The sequence below is a fragment of the Macaca mulatta genome, chromosome 6 (genome assembly GCF_049350105.2).
Source record: "Macaca mulatta isolate MMU2019108-1 chromosome 6, T2T-MMU8v2.0, whole genome shotgun sequence".
In the NCBI taxonomy this organism is placed as follows: domain Eukaryota; kingdom Metazoa; phylum Chordata; class Mammalia; order Primates; family Cercopithecidae; genus Macaca; species Macaca mulatta.
Genome location: NC_133411.1, coordinates 135,749,629 through 135,773,878, shown reverse-complemented (window position 1 = coordinate 135,773,878; position 24,250 = coordinate 135,749,629). Strand labels below are relative to the sequence as shown.

The following is a 24,250-nucleotide window of genomic DNA, read 5'->3' as shown; positions in this document are numbered from 1 at the left end:
TATTATCACAATGGATATATATTAAAATTATCTGGCTTTTTATCCTAAATCAGCCACTTTCCTTTTGGAACTTTTTTTTTTCTTTTTTTGAGACAGAGTTTTCACTCTTGTCACCCAAGCTGGAGTGCAATGGCACAATCTTGGCTCACTGCAACCTCCACCTCCCGGGTTCAAGCAATTCTGTCTCAGCCTCCCAAGTAGCTGGAATTACAGGAGCCCACCACCATGCCCAGCTAATTTTTGTATTTTTAGAATAGACGGAGTTTCACCATGTTGACCAGGCTGGTCTTGAACTCCTGACCTCAGGTGATCCACCTGCCTTGGCCTTCCAAAGTGCTGGCAGGAGCCACCACACCTGGCCCTTTTGGAACTCTTTTCTGAGAACAGGCGTCAAAAAGATTTATACATTGACCAGATTTAAAATATATATAAAGCCAGCCGGGCGAGGTGGCTCATGCCTGTAATCCTAGCACTCTGGGAGGCTGAGGCGGGTGGATCACGAAGTCAGGGGTTTGAGACCAGCCTGGCCAACATGGTGAAACCTCGTCTCTACTAAAAACAAAATTAGCCAGGTGTGGTGACACACGTCTGTAATTCCAGTTACTTAGGAGGCTGAGGTAGGAAAATCACTTGAATCCAGGAGGTGGAGGTTACAGTGAGGCGAGATCACACCACTGCACTCTAGCCTGGGCGACAGGGTAAGACCCTGTCTCAAAAATAAATAAATAAATACATAAATAAATAAATAAAATGTAAAGTCTCTTTCAGCCAATTTGGTATTTTATAATACAATAAATCACCAAAACACTTAAAATCTCAAAGGAAATCCATCCTGACGCAGTTCAGCATTTAAAGTAATAACAATAAACTAAGAGTACTTGAGCAACATTTTCTGTGTTGCAGTAGAAGTATGATCTATTACCACCTCTATACTTAGGTGTTAAAAGAAAGGACCAAGAAAATAAAGTTCTTTTAAAAATGCTATTTATTTTTATTTAAATAAAAAGGGTGAGGGGCAAAAAGTGGACCATAAGGTAGGGTGACCCTTAAGTTCCTTACCTCTCTTCTTCGCCTTCTAAGAGTTTCCTGTAAGCACTGATTTCCATGTCCAGGGCTAACTTTACATCAAGAAGCTGCTCATAGTCATTCAGCTGTTGCTGCATTTGATCCCTTATTTCCGCCATCTCTCTCTCTTTGTCTGTCAGCATGCGACGAGAGTTGTCTTTTTCTTTAGCAAGCATGTCCTCTAATTCTTGAATCCTTTCCAAACATGCTCTAGACTTAAGATACAAGGAAACATACTTTCTAGGAACATTCCAACATTAGCACCAGGCAGCTATTTTAAACCATTTCCTAGACTGGAAAACAAGTACGACCCTATGGAATCTGTAACTCACTAGAATTCAAGAGATTTTAAGAAATTAAAACCCAAAATTCCTCAAATACAAAACACAGACCTCAGGAGAGTTTTGGCTGATAAAAGAATAAAAGACTATTACATAAATGTAAGTTCTGTAAATACACATATAATTTTTCTGTACTTAGCCCAAAAAATTTTAAGCTGTGGTTTTGGTAAAAGTCAAGTCTGGCTCCCTTATAAAGCCTTTACTTCCTAAAGTAAAAATTAAATAAAGAACTTAAAAAGATATAAACACTGACTGACAAAATAAACCTAAGAGTGGGTAAAAGTATGTTTTAGCAGACTGCTGAGGAATATTCAGAAACCAGGGCAAAGGGACTCCGGTTGCTATGTGGAAGGCACTACCTACTGTCCCGTTAGGATTGCTGGGCTATCTCATGTTCAGTTAGCACACAAAGGACTTACAATATAGGGTGATTTGTAAAGTATTACTGTGAATATAGAAGTTGTATATTTGGCATAAAAAAATTAAAAATCACACATCCTACACCAGAAAATTCATCTTAGAAATCTTGTGGCTCGCTGGTAATTACTCTTCTGTGTTTCTGCATGACAGAATTCATCTCAGTAGCCTCAGAAAGTGACAACTCAAAAGGACTGATGGATAGCGTAGGCCCTCAGAATCACAAGTACCTGCAACAGAGCAGGAGAGAAAGGGCATCTAATGCGCAAAAACTAAATCTAGAAGGTTAGAGATAAAAAGGAACTACCCAATACATAAAAACTACACTCTTGCTGGTAAATTTACTTTTCACAGTAGTACGGGTTCAAAATTTTGAAACTGCTTTAACATATACTGGGGCTGAACAATTAAGTAAACGGATGATAAAAACCAGGTTTCTCACTCTCAGAGAGTAAAGATATAGGTACGTCAGAAAGGAAGCCAAAAATGAATCCTGTGGTACTAGATGCAAGTCAGAGACATCTGTATGAATTCATGTTTATCTTAATACAAATGATTAGACAGAAAAAGTTATAAATATGTGCATACACATGGGTTAGCGTACATAAAATATTACCCACTTTTATCAGTGAGAGGGCCAAGAAGCAGTAAGCACACTCAGTGCCCAGATCTTAATTTCTATATACCATTCTCCAATAACAAGAAACAGGGCTCCTTGGAGAATGGATAATTCTAGGACTGGAGCAGGGAAAATGCAAGACAAGCCTAGAGCATGTTATAGTACCAGAAAGCAACAAAGTGCTCCCTCCAGAATGTGGCGCTTAAGTCCTGCCCTTCACCCTTGAGGGTAGGCTGGACTTAGTGACCTATTTCCCATGAACAGTGTATGGAAATGGAAAAATAGTAGCGCTGTTGACAGTGGAGAAACCTGACAAACACTATCTTAAACCAAACACCACCAGTGATGTCATGTGGTTATCACATATGTGCAATCCCTGATACAATGTGACAAAACGGGCACTTAAAACCCAAAACCCCAGTCCAATCACGTGAAAAGCACCAGACAAATCCAAATTGGGGGAACAGTCTACAGGATACCTGGACAATCCTATTCAAGACTCAAGCTCATAAAAAACAAGGAAAGCACAAGAAACTGTCACAGACCCGAGGAGGCATGTGGAACCTGGAACAGAAAGAGGATAACAGAAAAACTGGTGAAATCCAAATAGTCTGGAGTCGAGTTCACAGTAATATACCAGTGTCAGTTTCTTAGTTTTGATAAATATGCTACGGTAACATAAGATGCTAACAACAGGGGGAAATGGGTGCGAGAAAAACAATAACTGCCTATAGTACTTTGCCAACTTTTCTGTAAATCTAAAATTATGCCAAAATAACAAGGTTATTTTAAAAATAATCAAGAGTCACTCTAAACCTATTTGGGGGCAGAGGGGTGCCCTGGTTCACATGCACACACAAAAGTATATTTTTAAAGAAAAAAAATGGACCAATCAATTAATTAAATTCCAGAGTAGTAGTATATAACTTGACATTCTATTTAGACAGGCACTCCTCTTAAGATGGATATTACAAAGGTAGTCCCTGAACCTCAGAGAACTTGCATTTAACTGCATTTGCAAAAATCATGCTATAAATGGAGAAATCCATTTCCCCGCTACCATGTTCCTTGTATTTTCTTTTTCTCCAAAAGAAAATTTTAAAAGTCATGTAAGTTCAAAATGCCTCCCTTCAATCTCTTTGCTTTATTTCATATATCAGAAGTAGAAGACAGAATGGGCAAAAAGGTAGAATCTAAAGGAGAGTTGATGAGAGATATAAACTACCCAAGATTCACAGATAACCTGAGCTGAGATTTACAAACCCAAGGATGTCTCTGTTTGACTGCCTTTGATGTTGTAGAGCTCTTTAAGACGGAAAAATCAAAATCTAGGTATACAAGTTTTAAAGTTATTCTGAATCATTCTGTATTTTAAATAGAAATATTTAAATTCTATTTTCAGTAGCTGCACTTACGCTTGTAGAGTAAGATATAAGGAACACAGTATGAGAAGTTAGACCTAGATTCTCCTTTCGAATTCTGCCATTAACTACCTATGAGCAAGCTGTAACTAACCTCATTAAACCAGTTTCCACATAAGGAAAATGAAGAGATCTAACTAACTAGATTATCTCTCAGATCTTGCCACTAACCCTGAATTTTATGACTTCTGATGATCTTGGGGTTAACTTTTTTTGTAGTATGTAATATCATTGTACTGGTTTACTAAGGTCTAGCTGCAACCAAAGTCTCCAGAATCTGGGTGTTAGAAAAACAAAAGTTAGAGGTGTTTTTAAGTACCATGCTGTACTTTTCTCTAAGGCAAGCAGACTCTAAACAACCAATTCATTTGGCCCCAAGTCAAAAATATAGAAATGCAATAAACAATGTAAAATTTTTAATTCCAAAACCTAACACTGGTACCATCTATATATTATTTAAATATATCTTGTAAAACCAGTATTTTAAAAGCCATGTCAATTTTAAGTAAAATTTAAGAAGTACTTTACTAACCTGAGTTATTTAACCAAAAGGAAATTCTTTTGGCCTAATAGGCAGCATGATGAAACTGATATGACCCAGCAACAAACATGATTAAACAATAGGAAAATATTCAAAAAGGTGACATTTTTCTTTTTAATTATTTTTCTAAGGCTAAAATTTACCAACTAATAAAAATATTCCTCAAAATATACTGTTTACCATAAAGTCTGTTACCAATAATGAACAGAGGAAAAGATTCACCCCCAGAAAGAGAAATTAAAAACTATTTTGGCTGAACTATCTGCTAAGGAGTTAGCTCCTGGAAAGCCCCAGTGCACTGCCTAACATTACTTAAAAACCACTAAGCTAAGGTTTAAAAAAAACTTGCAGCCAGCACAGTGGCTTACGCCTGTAATCCCAGCATTTAAGGCAGTAGCTCACACCTGTAATCCCTTCCATTTTGGGAGGCCAAGGTGGGCAGATTACCTGAGGTCAGGAGTTGGAAACCAGCCTGGCTAACATGGTGCACCCCGTTTCTACTAAAAATACAAAGAATTAGCTAGGCGTGGTGGCGCGCGCCTGTAATCCCAGCTACTCAGGAGGCCGAGGCAGGAGAATCACGAATCACTTGAACCTGGGAAGCGGAAGTTGCAGAGAGCTGAGATCATGCCATAGAACTCCAGCTTGGGCAACAAGAGCAAAATTCTGTCTCAAAAAAAAAAAAACACTTGCAAAATGAGAATTCAATTAACAGGCAAACAGGGAAACAGCCTTGAACCTGGGTCAGAACACACAGCTACCAAGTTTCAGAGCCCACTACTACTTATTAATAACACTAGACTACTCTCAGTCTCCTCATCCAAAGTACAGTGAAGATCAACCTCAAGACAAGATCTGTACTAAGTAAATCAAATGGATTAAGCAGCAGCCAAAAAAAATATATAGTAGGAAAAAATAAAATCGAGGGAGAGACAGTAACCAGTAGACAACTTACTATTAGTAAATGGTAAAGAGTAGTAAATGCCAACTCAGTATAAGAACAGAGAGGCCCATTTTTGGAAAAGTACCTGTGAAGACAGTGATATAGGACGGGTGCAGTGGCTCACACCTGTAATCCCAACACTTTGGGAGGCCGAGGCGGGAGGATCACCTGAGGTCAGGAGTTCGAGACTGCCCTGACCAACATGGAGAAATCCCATCTCTGCTAAAAATACAAAATTAGCAGGGTGTGCTGGCGCATGCCGGTAATCCTAGCTACTAGGGAGGCTAAGGCAGGGGAATTGCTTGAACCCAGGAGGTGAAGGTAGCAATGAGCTGAGATTGCGCCATTACACTCCAGCCTGGGCAACAAAAGTGAAATTCCGTCTCAAAAAAAAAAAAAAAAAAATACAGTGATACAGTCTGTGTGTTTGTGTTCCCATATATTTCATGTTTAAATCCTAACCCTCGAGGTGATGACATTAAGAGGTGGGGCCTTTGAGTGGTGATTAGATCATGAGAGGAAAGCCCTAGTGACTGGGATTGGGTGCTTCTTCAACCATGTGAGGACAGAGCAAGAAGGCACCATCTATAAATCAGGGAACAGCCCTCACCAGGCAGATACCCAATCTGCCAGTGCCTTGATCTTGGACTTCCAGCCTCCAAAACTGTGAAAAATAATTTCTGACATTTCTGTTGTTTATAAGCTACCAAAAGTAGTTTGTTATAGCAGCCCAAAAGGACTGAGACAGATGGTGCAATGGAAAAAAAGATTATCTGTTAAATTTCTAAAAGTAAATCTTCTTCGAAGAGAATGAGGTATAAAAGGAAAAACTGGGAACCAGCAGAGAAACCCATCTATCAGTCTGCAGCCTCTGGGCAAGTCATTAAACTCACCTAGATCTGTGGTTATATGGAATGAACTCAGAGGTGCTCCCAGCTCTGCTATTATATGAAAATTTTCAAAACACTATCAGCACAAAATAGGTTTAAAATAATTTAAAAATGTGTGCTGTAAGTAACAAAGCACATGATAGGCAATGTAAAAGCCCCTATGTTAACTAAATTATTTTATATCACCCCATTTTATATGACTCATTTTCGGATTTCTTTTTTTTTTGAGAGATGGAGTCTTGCTGTGTCGCCCAGGCTGCAGTGCAGTGGCGCAATCTCATCTCACTGCAAGCTCCGCCTCCCAGGTTCATGCTATTCTCCTGCCTCAGCCTCCCGAGTAGCTAGGACTACAGGCGCCCGCCACCACGCCCAGCTAATTGTTTGTATTTTTAGTAGAGTCAGGGTTTCACCGTGTTAGCCAGGATGGTCTTGATCTCCTGACCTCATGATCTGCCTGCCTCAGCCTCCCAAAGTGCTGGGATCACAGGTGTGAGCCACTGCGCTCAGCCATTTTCTGCTTTATTTCTAAGTTCCTGCAATAGATGTCATCAGTTTTATAATTAGAAAAATATTTTACTAAAAATGGTAAAAAGAAAAAGGAAGGAAGAAAAGCCTAATCAAGAGTAAAATAAAGTTGATTCTCATGTGGAAAATTCAAAACAAGATTTTCTCCCTTGATGAAAACAGAAGTTGAAGTTATTTCCAAAACAATTAAGGTGACGAGTTAATTGCTGAATCATTCTGAATGCAGTATATGGAGTATATGTACTTTGTGTCCACACTGACATCACCCTAGGCTAAAATTGATCTGAAGTAGTGTCCATGCCTGCTTAAGCAGCACCTGAAGCACACCATCACACCCTGGTAGGCAGCCAGTCAACACAGTCAGCAATAATCCCATTTGTCACTTAGGCATACCAACGAATGAATGAGTTACTAAATTCTTATTGGAATATGCAAATTAAAGCTACTTTCCTGGATCCTAATTATTATATACTTTAAGCACTACAGAATTTGTCTAGAAACACAAAGAATTTTTACATGTTTTTCTTCATTTTGGTTTTCAAATGATATAAAAAAGGAATGTGTTGAGAATAACTCTGTAGAGATGAAGCTATTAGACAGGTCAGAAGATCCGGGTCCTAGGGTAAGTCCAGTGAATAAACTAACAGGCTCCTTCCTCAAGGGCAAGTCCCTTAGCTCTGTGTAATCTACTAATTAGGAGCAACAGTATCTACTCAAAGGATGTTTATGCAATGCAAAATGAACACATCTAGAAAAGTACTGTGAAGACCAAAGCGCAGGATGACACTATCCTCTGTGACAAACAGAGGGAGGAGTGACATCAGCCCGAACAAAGCAGGTAGGTGCCCATGGTGAAGGTAGCCTTCAAGTCTAACTTCTTACATCAAGATGCTTATTTACCTCTTTCTGTAGATTAGAAAGCTGGGATGAAAGACTCTCAATTCTCATGCGGCTTTCCATCAGCTCTTCCCTGGCACTGTTGACAGTAGAAGTATTCATCTCTGATGACAGTCTGGCATTCTCAAGCTAAAAGAAGAAGCAAAGCATAGTCAGTCTTATCTAGAACTGAAACAAATAAGGAAGCATGATTCACCTCAAGGAATTTCAAACCTAACTCCTGCTGGTAACTGGTTGATGAAACACAGGAAAAGCATCATGCAGTTTGCTAACATGGTGTGAATGATGGTAATTCTGTGTGACTTCTAGAGTCACTTCCTAAATAACGAGCTTTAAGAATGCTAATATACCTCGGCCTTTACCCAAAGCTTATTATTTCAATATTTCATCTGTTAAACCTTTAATGTCTAAGATAACACTGATAATAAGGAGACTGGGTAGTAGCAACTCGACTGTGGTGATGTTTGTAAAGAAAAGAAACATCACATATCCCTAACCCACCAAATCCAATACAGTATATAAACCAACAAGCAGAAAATACTAGTTTATAGATTCATTCAAACCAGATAGAAATGCTTCCTTTCAGAAGCAAAAAAAATAGCTCCTTGAGTAAAATACAAATCCCATAACACTATTGTGTATGTGCGTCTCCTCCCTGGCTCCCTGTGAGGCCACAGTCTGTGACTGATCCTTACTTTAGCTCCTTCACTGTTTAGCTCAATGTGTGATACTGGATAAATGTTATATAACTGAAGTTACTGCTTATAATAAGATCTTTCACTTTCACTAATTACTACTTCATACAACAGATAAAAAGCAACATGAACAGTTTAAGGCCATGCAATGAAAATTTTCAATAACTCTGTGACTCTACTATTCTAAGTCAGCCACGAAAAAGTCTTTTTAATCAAATCATATAAAATTTAAAACATGAGGCAAAATCATTTACCAGGGAAAGCCTGTACTTGTTGGTGATTTTTATGAATTCTTTCATGGTTAGCTAATGTAAGTGGGAAGTTTCTACAATATTTTTTTAAGTGAATAATAGTGACAGAGGAAGAAATAGCAGAGACTTTTCCATTTGGCCCTTATGTAAAAAGGCCCAAAGTGTGGTAGTCTCAATCTACGCACAACGATGATATGAAAATAAGATCTAATGCAGTCTGACATTCATTCACTACTACATGGATGTGTATGTAGGACAGCATGATCAGTACTTGTTATTAGAGGGAAGTTATTTCACATGGCTTGGGACAAAAAGACAAAACCTTACCTCTAATAAAATTGGAACAACTCTACATTCTTCTAGTAATTTTTAGTAACATTTGGTTTATAGAAACTGTATTTTTTAGAAGAAGCCAATTTTCTATATATTTCATGGAGACTAGGGGAATCATTTTTAAAAACTAGAAAAAAATAAACATCAAGCGATGTTCGTCATGGGAATTGTGAAGTAATGATTTTAAGTGTTCAAAAGAATCTTCTGAAGAGTGCTCACTTTGGCATGGTAAGTCTGCTCCAGCTCTTCCTTATACAGCCTCACTTGGGCATCATGTTGCTCTCTCATCTCATGAAGGGCCTGAGCCAGCTTGTACTCATACTCAATTTGACGCCCAGAATCCACCTCTACCAAGCGTGTTTCATGCTTCCTTCTGGTCTCATTAATCTCCTGAGGAAAAAAGAAACAAAAAACATAAAGCCAAGTTACTTACCATGGCTGCACTGGTACACATCTGAGTGACATCACAGCCATCTGAAGTTTTACACATGAACCTCCTCCTGTTTGTCCTCAGGCAGTCATCTGAATAAACACTTTTTTGCCTCTTAGTTTTCAGTTGAGAAGATTTTTGAAATGGAACTAATGACAGAAGTGGTAGCATCTCAAGCCTTAGGAACTTTCTATTCCTTTTGAGGAGCAGAGCTATTTATTTTTCTGAAGCCAAGGAAAGGCCTGGGTGGCCTACTGAAACTACCATGCAATCAAGGATTTATAGACAGTAAACAATACTAAACACTAAGCAAAAATTATTTTTCTAAATTGTTTCACTGATAATCTTAAGAACATCTCTGAAAAAACGGCACATGGAAAGTTAAACTTAACAGTCATGATAAATTCAAATAAAGATTTATGTGTAATGAAACTATTTTCTTTTTTCTTTTCTTTTTTGAGATGGAGTATCATTCTGTCACCCAGCGGTGTGATCTCAGCTCACTACAACCTCCGCCTCCCGGGTTCAAGCAATTCTCCTGCCTCAGCCTCCCTAGTAACTGGCATTACAGGTGTGTACCACCATGCCCGGCTAATTTTTGTATTTTTAGTAGAGATGAGATTTCCCCATGTTGGCCAGACTGGTCTCAAACTCCTGACCTCAGGTGATCCATCTGTCTCAGCCCCTCAAAGTGCTGGGATTACACGTGTGAGCCACCGTGCCCAGCCATAAAACTATTTTCTTAGACATAATAATAGGCAGGACAAGCTAATTTACATGATCTCTTTAAAAGCTGGTATTAAGCTATCATTATCAAGCGACACAGGATCTTATTAACAATATTAGTTGACTAACTATATATGAAAAATTTACCGTTAAAGAATAGAAGTAGTTGTCATGATCCTTTACTCTGTTTTAAGGAAGTGTCTAAATAAAATCAGAATGGAAGGCTGAGTGTGGTGGCTCACGCCTGTAATCCTAGCACTTTGGGAGGCCGAGGCAGTCAGATCACCTGAGGTCAGGAGTTCAAGACCAGCCTGGCCAATATGGTAAAACCCCATCTCTACAATAATACAAAAACTAGCCAGGCATGATGGAGAGTGCCTGTAATCCCAGCTACTAGGGAGGCTGAGATGGGAGAATCACTTGAATCCAGGAGACAGTGGTTGCAGTAAGCCAAGATCGCATCATTGCACTCCAGCCTGGGGAGCTGAGCTAGACTCTGTCTCCAAAAAAAAAAAAAAAAAAAAAAAAAAGAATGGCATTATCTGAAGAAGCCATAAGAGGGAAGTATAACCCACAAAAGTTGCTGTTTGTGTATGTTAGTGTAGGTATTTTCCTGTGCATTTCTTCGTCTTTCTCTTAACTACTACACAGAAGCATGCACTTGACAAAATCAGAAAAATCAGGAAGGTTCTACTGTCACCTTCCCAGAGATCACATCTATTTCATGAAGCAAATAATACCTAAATCATGAAAACACTGAAGAGAGCAACTGCTAATAGTTGCTCTTTGTCTATCTCCTCCTTCCTCTTTGTCTTTCTCCTTCCTTTTTCCCCCAACTGTTCATAATAAGGAAGTTAGATATTATTACTGAATATATATCAGGAAGGAAAAAAAAAAAGTTAAGGCCAGCGTAGTGGCTCACACCTGTAATCCCAGCATTTGGGGAGGCTGAGGCAAGTGGATCACCTGAGGCCAGGAGTTTGAGACCAGCCTGGCCAACATGGTGCAACTTACTAAAAAACAAGGGGAAAAAAAAGTTAGCCAGTTGTGAGGGTGTGCACCTGTAATCCCAGCTACTCATGAGGCTGAGGCACAAGAATCACTTGAATCCGGGAGGCACAGGTTGCAGGGAGCCAAGATCGTACCACTGCACTCCAGCCTGGGCAACAGAGTGAGACTCTGTCTCAAAAAAATTATTTTACATTTTTTGTTTAAAGTAAAAAAGGCCAGGCGTGGTGGCTCCCACCTATATTCCCAGCACTTTGGGAGGCCGAGGCAGGCAGATCACTTGAGTTCAGCTGTTCGAGACCAACCTGGTCAACGTGGTGAAACCCTGTCTCTACTAAAAATACAAAACTTAGCCGGTCATGGTGGTGCGTGCCTGTAGACCCAGCTACTCCAGAGACTGAGGCAGGAGAATCGCTAGAACCCAGGAGGTGGAGGTTGCTGTGAGCCAAGATCACACCACTGCACTCCAGCCTGGGCAAGAGAGCAGGACTCTGTCTCCAAAAGCAGTAAAAAAAAAAAAAAAAAATTTAAGAGGTCTTAGCATCCATTCTCAAAAAGGCAAAAGCCAAACATTCAAAGATGCTATGCAAACACTCTAAAAATATTAAATTACTTTTTACTGATGCTATTTTTAATATAGAACCAGCGACCTTACAAAGAAAAAAAAATACCCTACTTCTGGTTGTCTACACACAACACAAATAATGGTAAATCACAATTTTTACAAAACAAAACAAAAATGCAAGTCAATCTGAACTCAATATAAAAATATCTGCTTTCACAAAGCAACACTAGTAACAATTACATGACAGCACTTGCTACAGTATCCAAAGAGTTTTCACACACAGTATTCCACTTTGATCCTCACCACTCCTTGAAGAAAAAAATAGCAGTATGAGTATTTCATTTTAAATAAGAAACTGATGCTAAGAGTTGTCCAAGGTCTGACTGCTTGTCTGGTGCACCTTGCACTAATACCTATTTTGTTTAAAGCTTGTCATTTTAAAAAATAATCAGATTTCTATTATTTTTGCTCCAAATAAAAAAATGGTTTGCTAACTGCTACAATGAATTCCTATTTTATTATTAGTGACTGTTTTCAAAATTATACTACTTCTAAAAACATTAAGCCTAGCAGATTAACAGCATGTTTTCCCCCATAAGTTGATTCCAACCCTCTCCAATTTTCATGAAATATACATTCCCCTTTCTTCAATTTTATTACTTCCTTTGTTTGACAACAGTTCTGCCCCTGTCCCTTGACCACAGCAGTGAAGGCTTGTAAGTGATATTTTAAGATTTCCACATGAGTGGGCCAGGCACGGTGGCTCAAGTCTGTAATCCCAGAACTGTGGGAGGCCGAGATGGGCCGATCACAAGGTCAGGAGATCGACACCATCCTGGCTAACACGTTGAAACCTAGTCTCTATTAAAAATACAAAAAATTAGCAGGGAGTGGTGGCATGCGCCTGTAGTCCCAGTTACTGGGGGTCTAAGGCAGGAGAATGGCTTGAACCTGGGAGGCAGAGGCTGCAGTGAGCCGAGATCACGCCACTGCACTCCAGCCTGGGCGACAGAGCGGGACTCCGTCTCAAAAAAAAAAAAAAAAAAATTTTTTTACACACCTATAAATGCTGTGAGTAGCCGCATTTCCAGATGTAAGCCATAGGAGAAGGCAAAAGTGATGGTATATAACCTCTGTGATTAGCTTATAGAAGATAATGTGGCTTCTGCCTTGGTAGCTGGTAGCATATATTGATTTTCTCGTGTTTCTCTCTCTCTCTCGCTCGCTCCATCTCTCCCTCCCTCCCTCCCTCCCTCTCTCTCTCTTATCACTGACCCTTAGGGGGGCCATATCATGAGCAACCCTATGGAGAAGAACATGAGGTGAGGAACTAACACTTCCTGCCCACAGCCCTGTGAATGAGCTCAGATGCCATTCCTCCAGGCCAGGTTAAAAGCTGTACTGCAACTTCATGGGACCCAGAAACAGAACCACCCAGTTTAGCAGCTCTGATTTCTGACCTTCAGGAACTGAGAAATTAATACAAGTCTCTGGTTTTAGGTTGATGAACTTTGGAAGTAATTTGTTAGGCAGGAATAGATAACTAATGCTTAAACATGTTGACAGTAATTAGCTGCTGTGACCAAGCCTTTATAAGTTAAGATGAAGTGAGGCTGGACGCGGTGGCTCACGCCTGTAATCCCAGCACTTTGGAAGGTCGAGACCATCCGGATCAACATGGTGAAACCCTCGTCTCTACTAAAAATACAAAAATTAGCTGGGCGTGGTGGCGCATGCCTGTAGTCCCAGCTACTCGGGAGGCTGAGGCAGGAGAACCGCTTGAACCCGGGAGGCAGAAGTTGAAATGTGCCGAGATCCTACGACTGTACTCCAGCCTGGCGGCAGAGCGAGACTCCGTCTCAAAAACAAAAAAACAAAACAAAAACAAAAAAACAAAAATAAGATGAAGTGAAATCACACCTGTTTACAGTAACAGCTTGAGTTCTTAAATGTGGTCTTTTAGCAGCAGTAGCTTGAATAATCTACCTGCAAAATTCCTCTCCATCCCCAAACCTTATTATCTCTTTTCTTTCTTTTTCTTTTTGAGACGGAGTCTGGTTCTGTTGCCCAGGCTGGAGTGCAGTGGCACAATCTCAGCTCACTGCAAGCTCTGCCTCGCAGGTTCACACCATTCTCCTGCCTCAGCCTCCTGAGTAGCTGGGACTACAGGCGCATGCCAACATACTCGGGCTAATTTCTTTTTATTTTTAGTAGGGACGGGGTTTCACTGTGTTAGCCAGGATGGTCTCGATCTCCCGACCTTGTGATCCGCCCGCCTCAGCCTCCCAAAGTGCTGGGATTACAGGCATGAGCCACTGCACCCGGCCTTATTTCTTTATTTGATATATTTTTGTGGCAAAGAAATCATAAAGAAAATATAATTACATGTTTAGCTATGACAATGTCATTCTAAAACCCCTCCATTCCTTTACAAAGTAAAATTATATATAGTTACCTCTTCATACATGTTTTTGCGAAACTCCAAGTCCTCAGTAAGGCTCTGACAACGATTCTCCAAATCCACTTTAAGTAAAGTTTCATCTGCTAACTGTTTTTTGGCAGCAGCTAAGGAGGCTTCCAACTATTACGAGGAAAAAGAATTGTGATAAAAATTACATGGCAATCATTTAATAATGAACTTAAGATATCTATGGATCAAATCAAGTGTTAAAATTCCTATAAATTTATCAATGTATAATTACTTCATTTGAACATTTATCACAGAACTGGGTGTTCATTTGCTGGCCCCACCCACAGAGTATCATACCAAATCACCTGTCAAATTGTTAATTGGCAACAGGGAACAGAACAGAGACATATGACTCACTCACATTTCAAAAATCAAACTAGTTATTTTAGCTAACCACTTTCACTTTTTCCTGTGTGGAGAGCAGCATTATGGCATCTCTTTTCTTACTTATTTCCTAACAAAATAGGCTTTGACAGCAGAGACAGAACGAGTGTGCATACAATAGGGAAGAAGGGAACCACAAGATCTGGACAATCCAGATGTAACGCCTGAGAGGTGACAATGTTTTGCATGTTAGCTACCTCAAGACTTTTCTTCAAGTAAACCATCAGAAAAGAAATAAATAAAAATTCAAAAAGAAGGCCGGGCGCGGTGGCTCAAGCCTGTAATCCCAGCACTTTGGGAGGCCGAGGCGGGCGGATCACAAGGTCAGGAGATCGAGACCACAGTGAAACCCCGTCTCTACTAAAAATACAAAAAATTAGCCGGGCGCGGTGGCGGGCGCCTGTAGTCCCAGCTACTCAGGAGGCTGAGGCAGGAGAATGGCGGGAACCCGGGAGGCGGAGCTTGCAGTGAGCCGAGATCGCGCCACTGCACTCCAGCCTGGGCAACAGCGTGAGACTCCGTCTCAAAAAAAAAAAAAAAAAAAAAAAAAAATTCAAAAAGAAAATACATTTGAAAATCAATCAATCAAATAAACTATGGCTTAAGGCAGACGAGGCAATTAACCTGCCACATAAGGCTCAAGAGTAGGCTTGACCTCACCTGGGCAATCTGATCCTTCAGATCCTCCAAATCTCCCTCTAAACTTTTTTTGTCACCAAGTGCAGTAGCAAGAGCTGCATCTTTAGAATTCAGTGCTGCTTCATATTCTCGAAGTTTGATCTGGGCGCCATTAAGATCAGATTCTTTCTTAGCATAGCTGGAATAGATTTAAAAAGCATAAGATATCAAACCATACTGATGACTTGAGGTCTTCTCCCTCTCTGCTGAAGGGACAAACAAAATAAGTAGTTTAAATAAAGGCCCCCATCACCTATCAAAATTAGAGAAGCAACTCACAGGCATTGGATGTAGAGTTTTTGTTGGCTAACATTCTCTTTCAATGTCACATGACTACTAATGACTATGGGTCAAAGACATCCATATAAAGACCAACGTACCAGAATCCTGCTTGTCCCTGAGTGAGACTACACATCCCTCTTGTTCTATAAAGAGGCACACTAACACAGAATATTTCTGAAGAAATGAAAATTCATTATTTTTTAATACAAAGCATATTATAAGCCAAAACGTACAGGAACTATAAGTCAGGATATCATGCTAGGCACAGTGGCTTACATCTGTAATCACAACACTTTGAGAGGCCGATGTGGGAAGATCGCTTGAGAGCAGGAATTTAAGACCAGACTAGGCAACACAGCAAGACCCTGACTCTACAAAAAAATAAAAAATAAAAACAGCCCGGCACAGTGGCACACACCTGTAGTCCCAGCTACTCAGGAGGCTTAGGTGGGAACATCGCTTGAGCCCAGGAGGTTGAGGCTGCAGTGAGTCATGATTGCACAACTGTACTGCAGCCTGGGCAGTAGACCAAGACCCAGTCTCAAAAAAAAAAAAAAAGAAAGAAAATTAAATTACACTAAATGAGAAAAAAATGTTATTCTAAAAAGTAATTTTATAACTCAATGCATGATACTGAAACTTCCCTGATATTAATAAGAACTAATTGACTCCAAGCTTTGCAAGTACCTCCCATTTTGTTAGATAGAGGTAACAATAAATAATGGCCTCCCTAATATTTTGCATAAAAATTATTTCAGTTTATACAACTAACTACCAAAAAACTGAGGTTCAGGGCTGGGAGCGGTGGCTCATGCCTGTAATCCCAGCACTTTGGAAGGCCAAGGCTGGCGGATCACTCGAGGTCAGGAGTTCAAGACCAGCCTCACTAACGTAGTAAAACCTCGACTCTAGAAAAAATACAAAAATTTAAGCTGGGCATGGTGGCGCCTGTAGTCCCACCTACTCGGGAGGTTCAGGCAGGAGAATCACTTGAACTTAGCAGGTGGTGGTTGCAGTGAGCCGAGATCATGCCACTGCACTGCAGCCTGTCTCAAAAAAACCAACAAACAGGTCGGGCACGGTGGCTCACGCCTATAATCCCAGCACTTTGGGAGGCCGAGGCGGGTGATCACCTGAGGTTGGGAGTTCAAGACCAGCCTGACCAACATGGAGAAACTCCGTCTCTACTAAAAATACAAAAAAGGCATGCAGGCGTGGTGGCGCATGCCTGTAATCCCAGCTACTAGGGGGGCTGAGGAAGGAAAATCACTTGAACCCAAGAGGAGGTGGTTGCAGTGAGCCGAGATTGTGCCCATTGCACTCCAGTCTGGGCAACAAGAGCAAAACTCAGTCTCAAAAACAAAAAACAAGCTGAGGTTCAAATTAAGTTTCTTTTTCTCTAAATATCACTTTTTTTTTGAGACGGCGTCTCACTGTCACCTAGGCTGGAGTGCAGTGGGGCTGATCTCCGCTCATTGCAACCTCCGCCTCCTGGGTTCAAGTGATTCTCATGCCTCGGCCTCCCAAGTAGCTGGGATTACAGGCGTGTGGTACTAGGCTGAGCTAATTTTTTGTATTTGTAGTAGAGATGGGGTTTGTCTATTTTGGCCAGGCTGGTCTCCAACCCCTGACCTCAAGTGATCCACGGGCCTCAGCTTCCCAAGATGCTGGGATTACAGGCATGAGCCACTGTACCTAGCCTCTAAATATCACTTTTTTTTTAATGGAGTTCTACATTATAAAATTATAGTTCATTTGGATATAGTTTGCCCAATAATTATATTTTAAAGTATTTCTCTCATTCAAATAATTGTTAACAGTAGTTACACAGAGAAGCCTTAATAATATCAAAATTATTGCCAGGCATGGTGGCCCATGCCTGTAATCCCAGTACTTTGGAAGGCCGAGGCGAGTGGATCACCTGAGGTCAGGAGTTCAAGACAAGCCTGGCCAAAATGGTGAAGCCCCGTCTCTACAAAAAACACAAAAATTAGCAGGGCATAGTGGGGCGTGCCTGTAATCCCTGCTACTTGGGAGGCTGAGGCAGGAGAACTGCTTGAACCCGGTAGGTAGAGGTTGCAGTGAGCCGAGATCGTACCACTGCATTCCAGTCTGGGTGACAGAGACTCTGTCTCAAAAAAATAATAATAATATCAAAATTATTAACACCTGTTCTTAAAACTGCTATTGTATTTTCCTTGGAGAAATAGGATTTAACTAAAAAAACTGCTATCGTAGAAGAATACTTTTACTTACTGATGTTTGAGGACTGGCTAAAGGAGGAATCTTTAATAAAAATCTCAAAATAATATTGTAATATTAAAATAAAGTGAAGAAATAAACTGGCCAAATGACGATCACATATGAAAAGATTTAATAGCATTCACTTTTTACTCATCATAAAAGCTCAGCAGTCATGTCACATGCTTAAATCTCATGCTTTAAAACACCACAAGATGGCAGGCTTTAACTGAAGACTAGTCTAGAAGAGGGAAAAATTAACTGTTAAAAAAAAATCCCATACTGTAATAATTTACAATCAAAATGCCTAGTTCACACTACTGCTGGGTCTCCACAGGAATGAACTGACACTTGTGAAGGAGCCTCTATTTTGTCCCACTATAAAATTACCAGCAGGGCTAGGATATATGTCATAATACATATGCTTGAAAATGAAACCATATTTTAAATGCAGTATTACACAATACTTACAAAAGCTACTGACTCAAAATTAATTACTTAACAATTACAAACAGTAATTTTTAAAGCTCAGGTCATAAATGTGGTACTTCTCAATGTGATGCTGCCTCATGGCAGAAGAATGACCTGTACCTTCCAGGGACCGAAATGGTCCAGCAAGAATGATACTGCATAAAACAGCATGTCAACTTTACAAGTTATTGTATGCAGCAACCTGTAAAATTGGCATATTTTATGCAATATCGTTCTTGTTTATTTGACTTCACAGATTTAATAGGTAATATAAGCAAATAGCTCAAAACTTAGGATGTCATACTACCAAGTGAAAGATACTGTGGGCAACATCTTGTGAAGTGTAGAAAACACAAGAAGTCAAAAATTAATCCAAGACAGTACACCCAGATGACTAGAATATGGTGATTTCTTCCATAAAAATAAAAACCAAAGAAGATAAGGAGGACAGGGGATGAAGAGAGCATTTACTTGTGGTACCCCGAGGGCCACCCAATGATGCCAGTGGAAATTTCATAGGAGCTTTAATTTCAGTCAAGACTAATGCTTCCACTGTTCATTTTATGTCAAGTTCTTAATCAAGTAAAACACTGTTCCATGAAAATATAAATTGTTCTGTTATAAATTATTTCCTGGCAAAGTGCCGTGGCTCACGTCTATAATCCCAGCACTTTGGAAGGGAGACTAGCCTGGGCAACATGGTGAGACCCCATCTATACTAAAAATAAAAAAAAATAGCCAGACATGGTAGCACATGTCTGTAGTCCCAGCTACTAGAGGGGCTGAGGCGGGAGAATCACTTGATCCCAGGAGGTCGAGGCTGCAGTGAGCCCTGATTGTGCCACTGCACTCCAGCCTTGGTGAGAGAGTGAGGCCCTATCTCCAAAAAAAAAAAAATATATATATATACACAATATATATATATTTTACATATATATATATTATATATATAGGCTAGCTGCAGTGGCTCACACCTGTAATCCCAACACTTTGGGAGGCTGAGGCGGGCAGATCACCTGAGGTCAGGAGTTTGAGACCAGCCTGACCAACATGGAGAAATCCTGTCTCTACTAAAAATAAAAAATTAGCCAGGCATGATGGCACATGCCTGTAATCCCGGCTACTCCGGAGGCTGAGGCAGGAGAATTGCTTGAACCTGGGAGGCAGAGGTTGTGGTGAACCGAGATTGTGCCATTGCACTCCAGCTTGAGCAACAAGAGTGAAACTCCATCTCAAAAAAAAAAAAAAAAAGAAGAAGAAGAAGATACAGTGTAGGGTCCAGTATCCCATCAATCCCCATCCCAACAGTCCTAGTTTTCTGCAAAACAGTTTGAAAACTCCTGACCATCAAGCAATATTCAAGCTCCTTGGCATGGCATGTCCCCCTACAAAGCCCTTCAGGTCTAAGTGCTAAAGACCTTCTGAGCCTGGGACTTCACTCTCCCCTGCTCCATGCCATCTATTCCCACTCCTAACTCCATCTAATTCCTAAGCAACTGCCATTCAAAACTAAGACCAAGGATGCAACAAATGTCATCCTTCCTCTGTAATGCTCCCCTGCTTTACCTCTCCTAGCAGAAAAAAGTCATTTACCTTTCTGGGCTCCACAGCACTTTGTGCGTCATTCTCATATGGTGCATGGTACATACATCTTTTTAAGATTTAAGATTCCAAGTCTGTCTCCTACACTGGAATGTGGGTAAAATGAGATTACCTTCAGATCCTCAGTGCTTGACAATGTCTGGTATAGGGTGGGGATACTCAATAAAATTTCTGTGTTAAAAAATGAAAGCAGCAAACCACAGAAAAGCAGTACTTACAATTTTACTTTAGTGTAACAACTCATGGAAAGATAAGTACTCAGCCTCTGTTATAGAGGACCAAGGTTATTCTGAGACCCAAACAGTCAATCTAGATCTGCCCTGCAATGCCTGTACAAGCCACCACAGCCTTCACAAGCAGGTGGGCGGCAGGCATTGTACCAGGCACTGAAGAGAACTCAAGAGTCAGCTACCGTCCTTGGTGCAAAGTAATTTATAGTCTCTTCTCATAGGAGGTTATGAACACACTTTTGCTTTTTCTAACCCACACAAACGTACAGTGGCATTTATATGCACTCTTATACACAAGTGCACAGGAGTTTAGGGACGGAGGGAGAGGCTCAGCCCAGGTCCTTAATTTTGAGATATATTTACTTAATTCAGCAGACATTACTGAGTATCTACTATGTACTACCAGGAACAGAAAGATAAATAAATAAGACAGGGTCCCAGCTAAGTGCATTGTTCATTTTTCCCTTCCTTCTTCTGGACCCTCAGTATCTTTACTGCTCAGGGTTAGGCACTAGGCCATGTCACCACACATGTGTGCAGCTGTCTAGGTGGCATAAAGGCTTATCTTGCAGATGCTGAAGTAAACTGATGAAAAGGGACTTGTGAGGCTACCTGCATTGGGAGCTCAGGGCAGACAGTTCTTGCAGCTGTCCTTACATTGTGAGCCCTTTAACTCCACAAACGAATTCTTCTGCATTCATATGTTTTTCCTCTTCCTCCTTAGGCCACAATATTAACAGTGAAAAAATCAACACTTCATAAAGTGGCTAATAAAGAGAGAAGAATTGACTACTATCTCTACCTCTTGCATATACAGCACTTACAGTGTATTGATCATACAAATCCCTTACTTGAGGACGTGCTGAGCTACCTCAAGAGATTGAAAACCCTTTCAGGGCAAGGCCCATGACTTATTATTCCTACATCTTCTACACAGAAAATTCAGATAATGATTTTTTTGGTAAATGTCACAAGTGCACGCGCACACACACACACAACTTCTCTTTTTTCATCCTATGTAAAATGTATCATGTCTTTCCCAGGAAGGAAAAAAAATCACACACACAGACACACATAACTTCTCTTTTTTCATCCTATATAAAATATCATGTCTCTTCCAAGAAGAAAAAAATATTAATAACGGATGCTTCTATAATCTCTAAAACTCATACCATACACATAACATGCAGAAAGTCATTCCAGGCCTGCAGTAACAATAACTACTTGAAAATGAAATAGGGGACCAGGCCCGGTGGTTCATGGCTGTAATCCTAGCACTTTTGGAGGCCAAAATGGACAGAATGCTTGAGTCCAGGACTTCGAGGCCACCCCGGGCAACATGGTGAAACACCACTTTTACAAAGAATACAAAAATTAGCTGGGTGTAGTGGCCTGCGGCTGTAGTCCCAGATACTAGAGAGATTGAGATGGGAAGATTGCTTGGGCCAGGGAGGTTAAGGCTGCAGTGAGCTATGGTCGTGCCACTGCACTCCAGCCACTATCGCTCTGGGCAACAGAGCAAGATCCTTATCTTTAAAAAAAAAAAAAAAAAAAAAAAAAAGGAAAGGGAATTAGTAAGCATATTCCAATCATAAACACTTGAAAAAATAAGACTGTACACTTAAACAGGGAACAAAGAATTAGTGTGAAACAAATCAATAAGTAAACTTGCAGGGACAAATACAACATAATCTGAAGCTCATTACAGAATAGTTTTAATTAATTTGGGTAATGGCAAATTATTGCCCACCTGTTGACATTCTCTCGGTCAGTGTGCATCAGTACCTATCCCTAACATTTCACTTCAGGCCCACGCTTATTCAGAAAAACAAATATATTATAGGAGATGAAAGAGAAAAGCCATTTAGTTTCTTAAGTGTAATCAGCTAACAGAAATCATTCTATACAAAACTGTTATTTCTAATCAAAGCCACAAAACAAGGATTTTTAAATCCCTTAAAACAGACCCACTGTATATAGAGAGCCAAGCCAATTAGCCCAGCTGGCTAGGCTCTGTTCCTGCTTTCATATACTGTAAGGTTCTTCTGAACAGCTGTCTGGTAGCAACTCAACACCACTATAGTGCAGTATTCAAGTGACTATCACACAAATCCGTGTCTGGGGATCTCTTCACACCCAGAGCTCAGCATCGATATGCCATGTCTTTTATTATCTAGCCATGCTCCAGACCTTTAGAGAAAAAATAAACCTTATTTTCAATTTAAAGTAAAATATGCCCACATAAAAACCTTGTCCTAAAACTTGGTAATTTTATTTCATAACAGGCTCAAACTACATGTCAAGCACGCATTTGCTCCAACAGTCACTCATCAGCTTCAACACTGTCCTCATGTTAACTTCCCTTCCAAAGGGAAAAAGGATGTGATCTACAGTATTTTTCCTAAGGAAAAGTAATGAACTTCCCCAAAATTAAAACAAATATAACTTAATATACAAAAACTCGGCCAGGTACGGTGGTTCTTTCCTGTAATCCCAGCACTTTAGGGGGCCAAGGCGGGCAGATCACCTAAGGTCAGGAGTTAGAGACCAGCCTGGTCAACATGGTGAAACCCCATCTCTACTAAAAACACAAAAATTAGCTGGGCATTACAGGCGGCTCATGCCTGTAATCCCAGCTACTAGGGAGGCTGAGGCAGGAGAATCGCTTGAACCCGGGAGATAGAGGTAGCAGTGAGTCAAGATCACTCCATTGCGCTCCAGCCTGGGCAACAAAGCGAGATTCCATCTCAAAAAATAAAAATTAAAAATTAAAACATTAAAAAATTACACAAAAACTAGAAGGTCTTATGATCACAATTTCTTTCTCTTTTCTTTTTTTTTTTTTTTTTTTTGTTGAGACAGAGTCTCGCTCTGCCGCCCAGGCTGGAGTGCAGTGGCCGGATCTCAGCTCACTGCAAGCTCCGCCTCCCGGGTTCACGCCATTCTCCGCCTCCCGGGTTCACGCCTCAGCCTCCCGAGTAGCTGGGACTATAGGCGCCCGCCACCTCGCCCGGCTAGTTTTTTGTATTTTTAAAGTAGAGACAGGGTTTCACCATGTCAGCCAGGATGGTCTCGATCTCCTGACCTCGTGATCCGCCCGTCTCGGCCTCCCAAAGTGCTGGGATTACAGGCTTGAGCCACCGCGCCCGGCCTCTTTTCTTCTTTTCTCTTTCCTTTTCCCTCCCTCCCTTCCTCCTTCCCTTCCTCTCTTTCTCTCTCTCGAGATGGAGTTTCACTCCTGTTGCCCAGGCCACAGTGCAATGGTGCGATCTCAGCTAACTGCAACCTCCGCCTCCTGGGTTCCAGTGATTCTGCTGTCTCAGCCTCCTGAGTAACTGGGATTACAGGCGCCCGCCACTACACCTGGCTAATTTTTGGTATTTTTAGTAGAGATGGGGTTTCACCATGGTGGCCAGGCTGGTCTTGAACCCCTGACTTCAGGTGATCTGCCCGTCTCAGCCTCCCAAAGTGCTAGGATTATAGGCGTGAGTCACCATGCCCGGTCTTGTGATGACAATTTCTATCAACAAGGGTCTCCTCTGGCATATGCAAAAAGACTAAGATGCTTTTGCATAAACTCAAAGCTGCAAAGGATAGTTTCCAGTGTCAATGACATTCTGCTACTCACTGAATAAACTAATCTGTCAATGAATTAGCAACAACCTAATCAGACTCAGGCAAACCCTAGCTGAAACGCAGGTAAAATTAGGAAAAATGCTAAATGAGATTGAAACTGGACCACAAAATCACTTCTTTGAAACAAACAAACAAAAAATTCACTGTAACATAAACAGGCACAGGAGTGTGGAGCAGACTCTTACAGATTAAGTCTTAATTAAAATGACTGATTCATTTAAAAAGAAAAAGAAAAACCAATAACCACTACCTTTGTCACTCATCTACAATGTGCTAGGCACTGACCTGGGTGTAAAATATTTCTGAAACAGTGTTCCAATATCCATTCTCCAGTTTGCTGGGTGTTATAAGGCAGCTACTCCTAAAGCAATAGAAGTGGCAGCTTCCTGGTCCTGAATAGTAGCTATATACTGTTTTTAAAACAGTTCAGTGGTTCCATTGGTGGCCTCACACATAAAAGCTCCCAAAGAAGGTCAGTTCTACAACAATGTTCTGAGCATCATTACTGCTCCCCTAGCCTCTCTAAAAATCGTTTCTAAGCACCTAAATCTCACATTGTTTCCCTTTCTGCTTAAAATTCCCAAGTGTT

At 40.6% G+C, this 24,250-nt stretch overlaps 1 protein-coding gene across 1 annotated transcript in view; it reads right to left on the bottom strand.

Moving 5' to 3' along the window:
- The window catches only part of LMNB1 (lamin B1), a 58,556-nt gene that overhangs the window by 17,550 nt on the left and 16,756 nt on the right, over window positions 1-24,250 (bottom strand). The window contains 5 exon segments of the mRNA NM_001260848.1: window positions 1,060-1,280; window positions 7,663-7,788; window positions 9,158-9,328; window positions 14,123-14,248; window positions 15,182-15,338. Coding sequence (NP_001247777.1) covers window positions 1,060-1,280; window positions 7,663-7,788; window positions 9,158-9,328; window positions 14,123-14,248; window positions 15,182-15,338 — 801 coding nt within the window.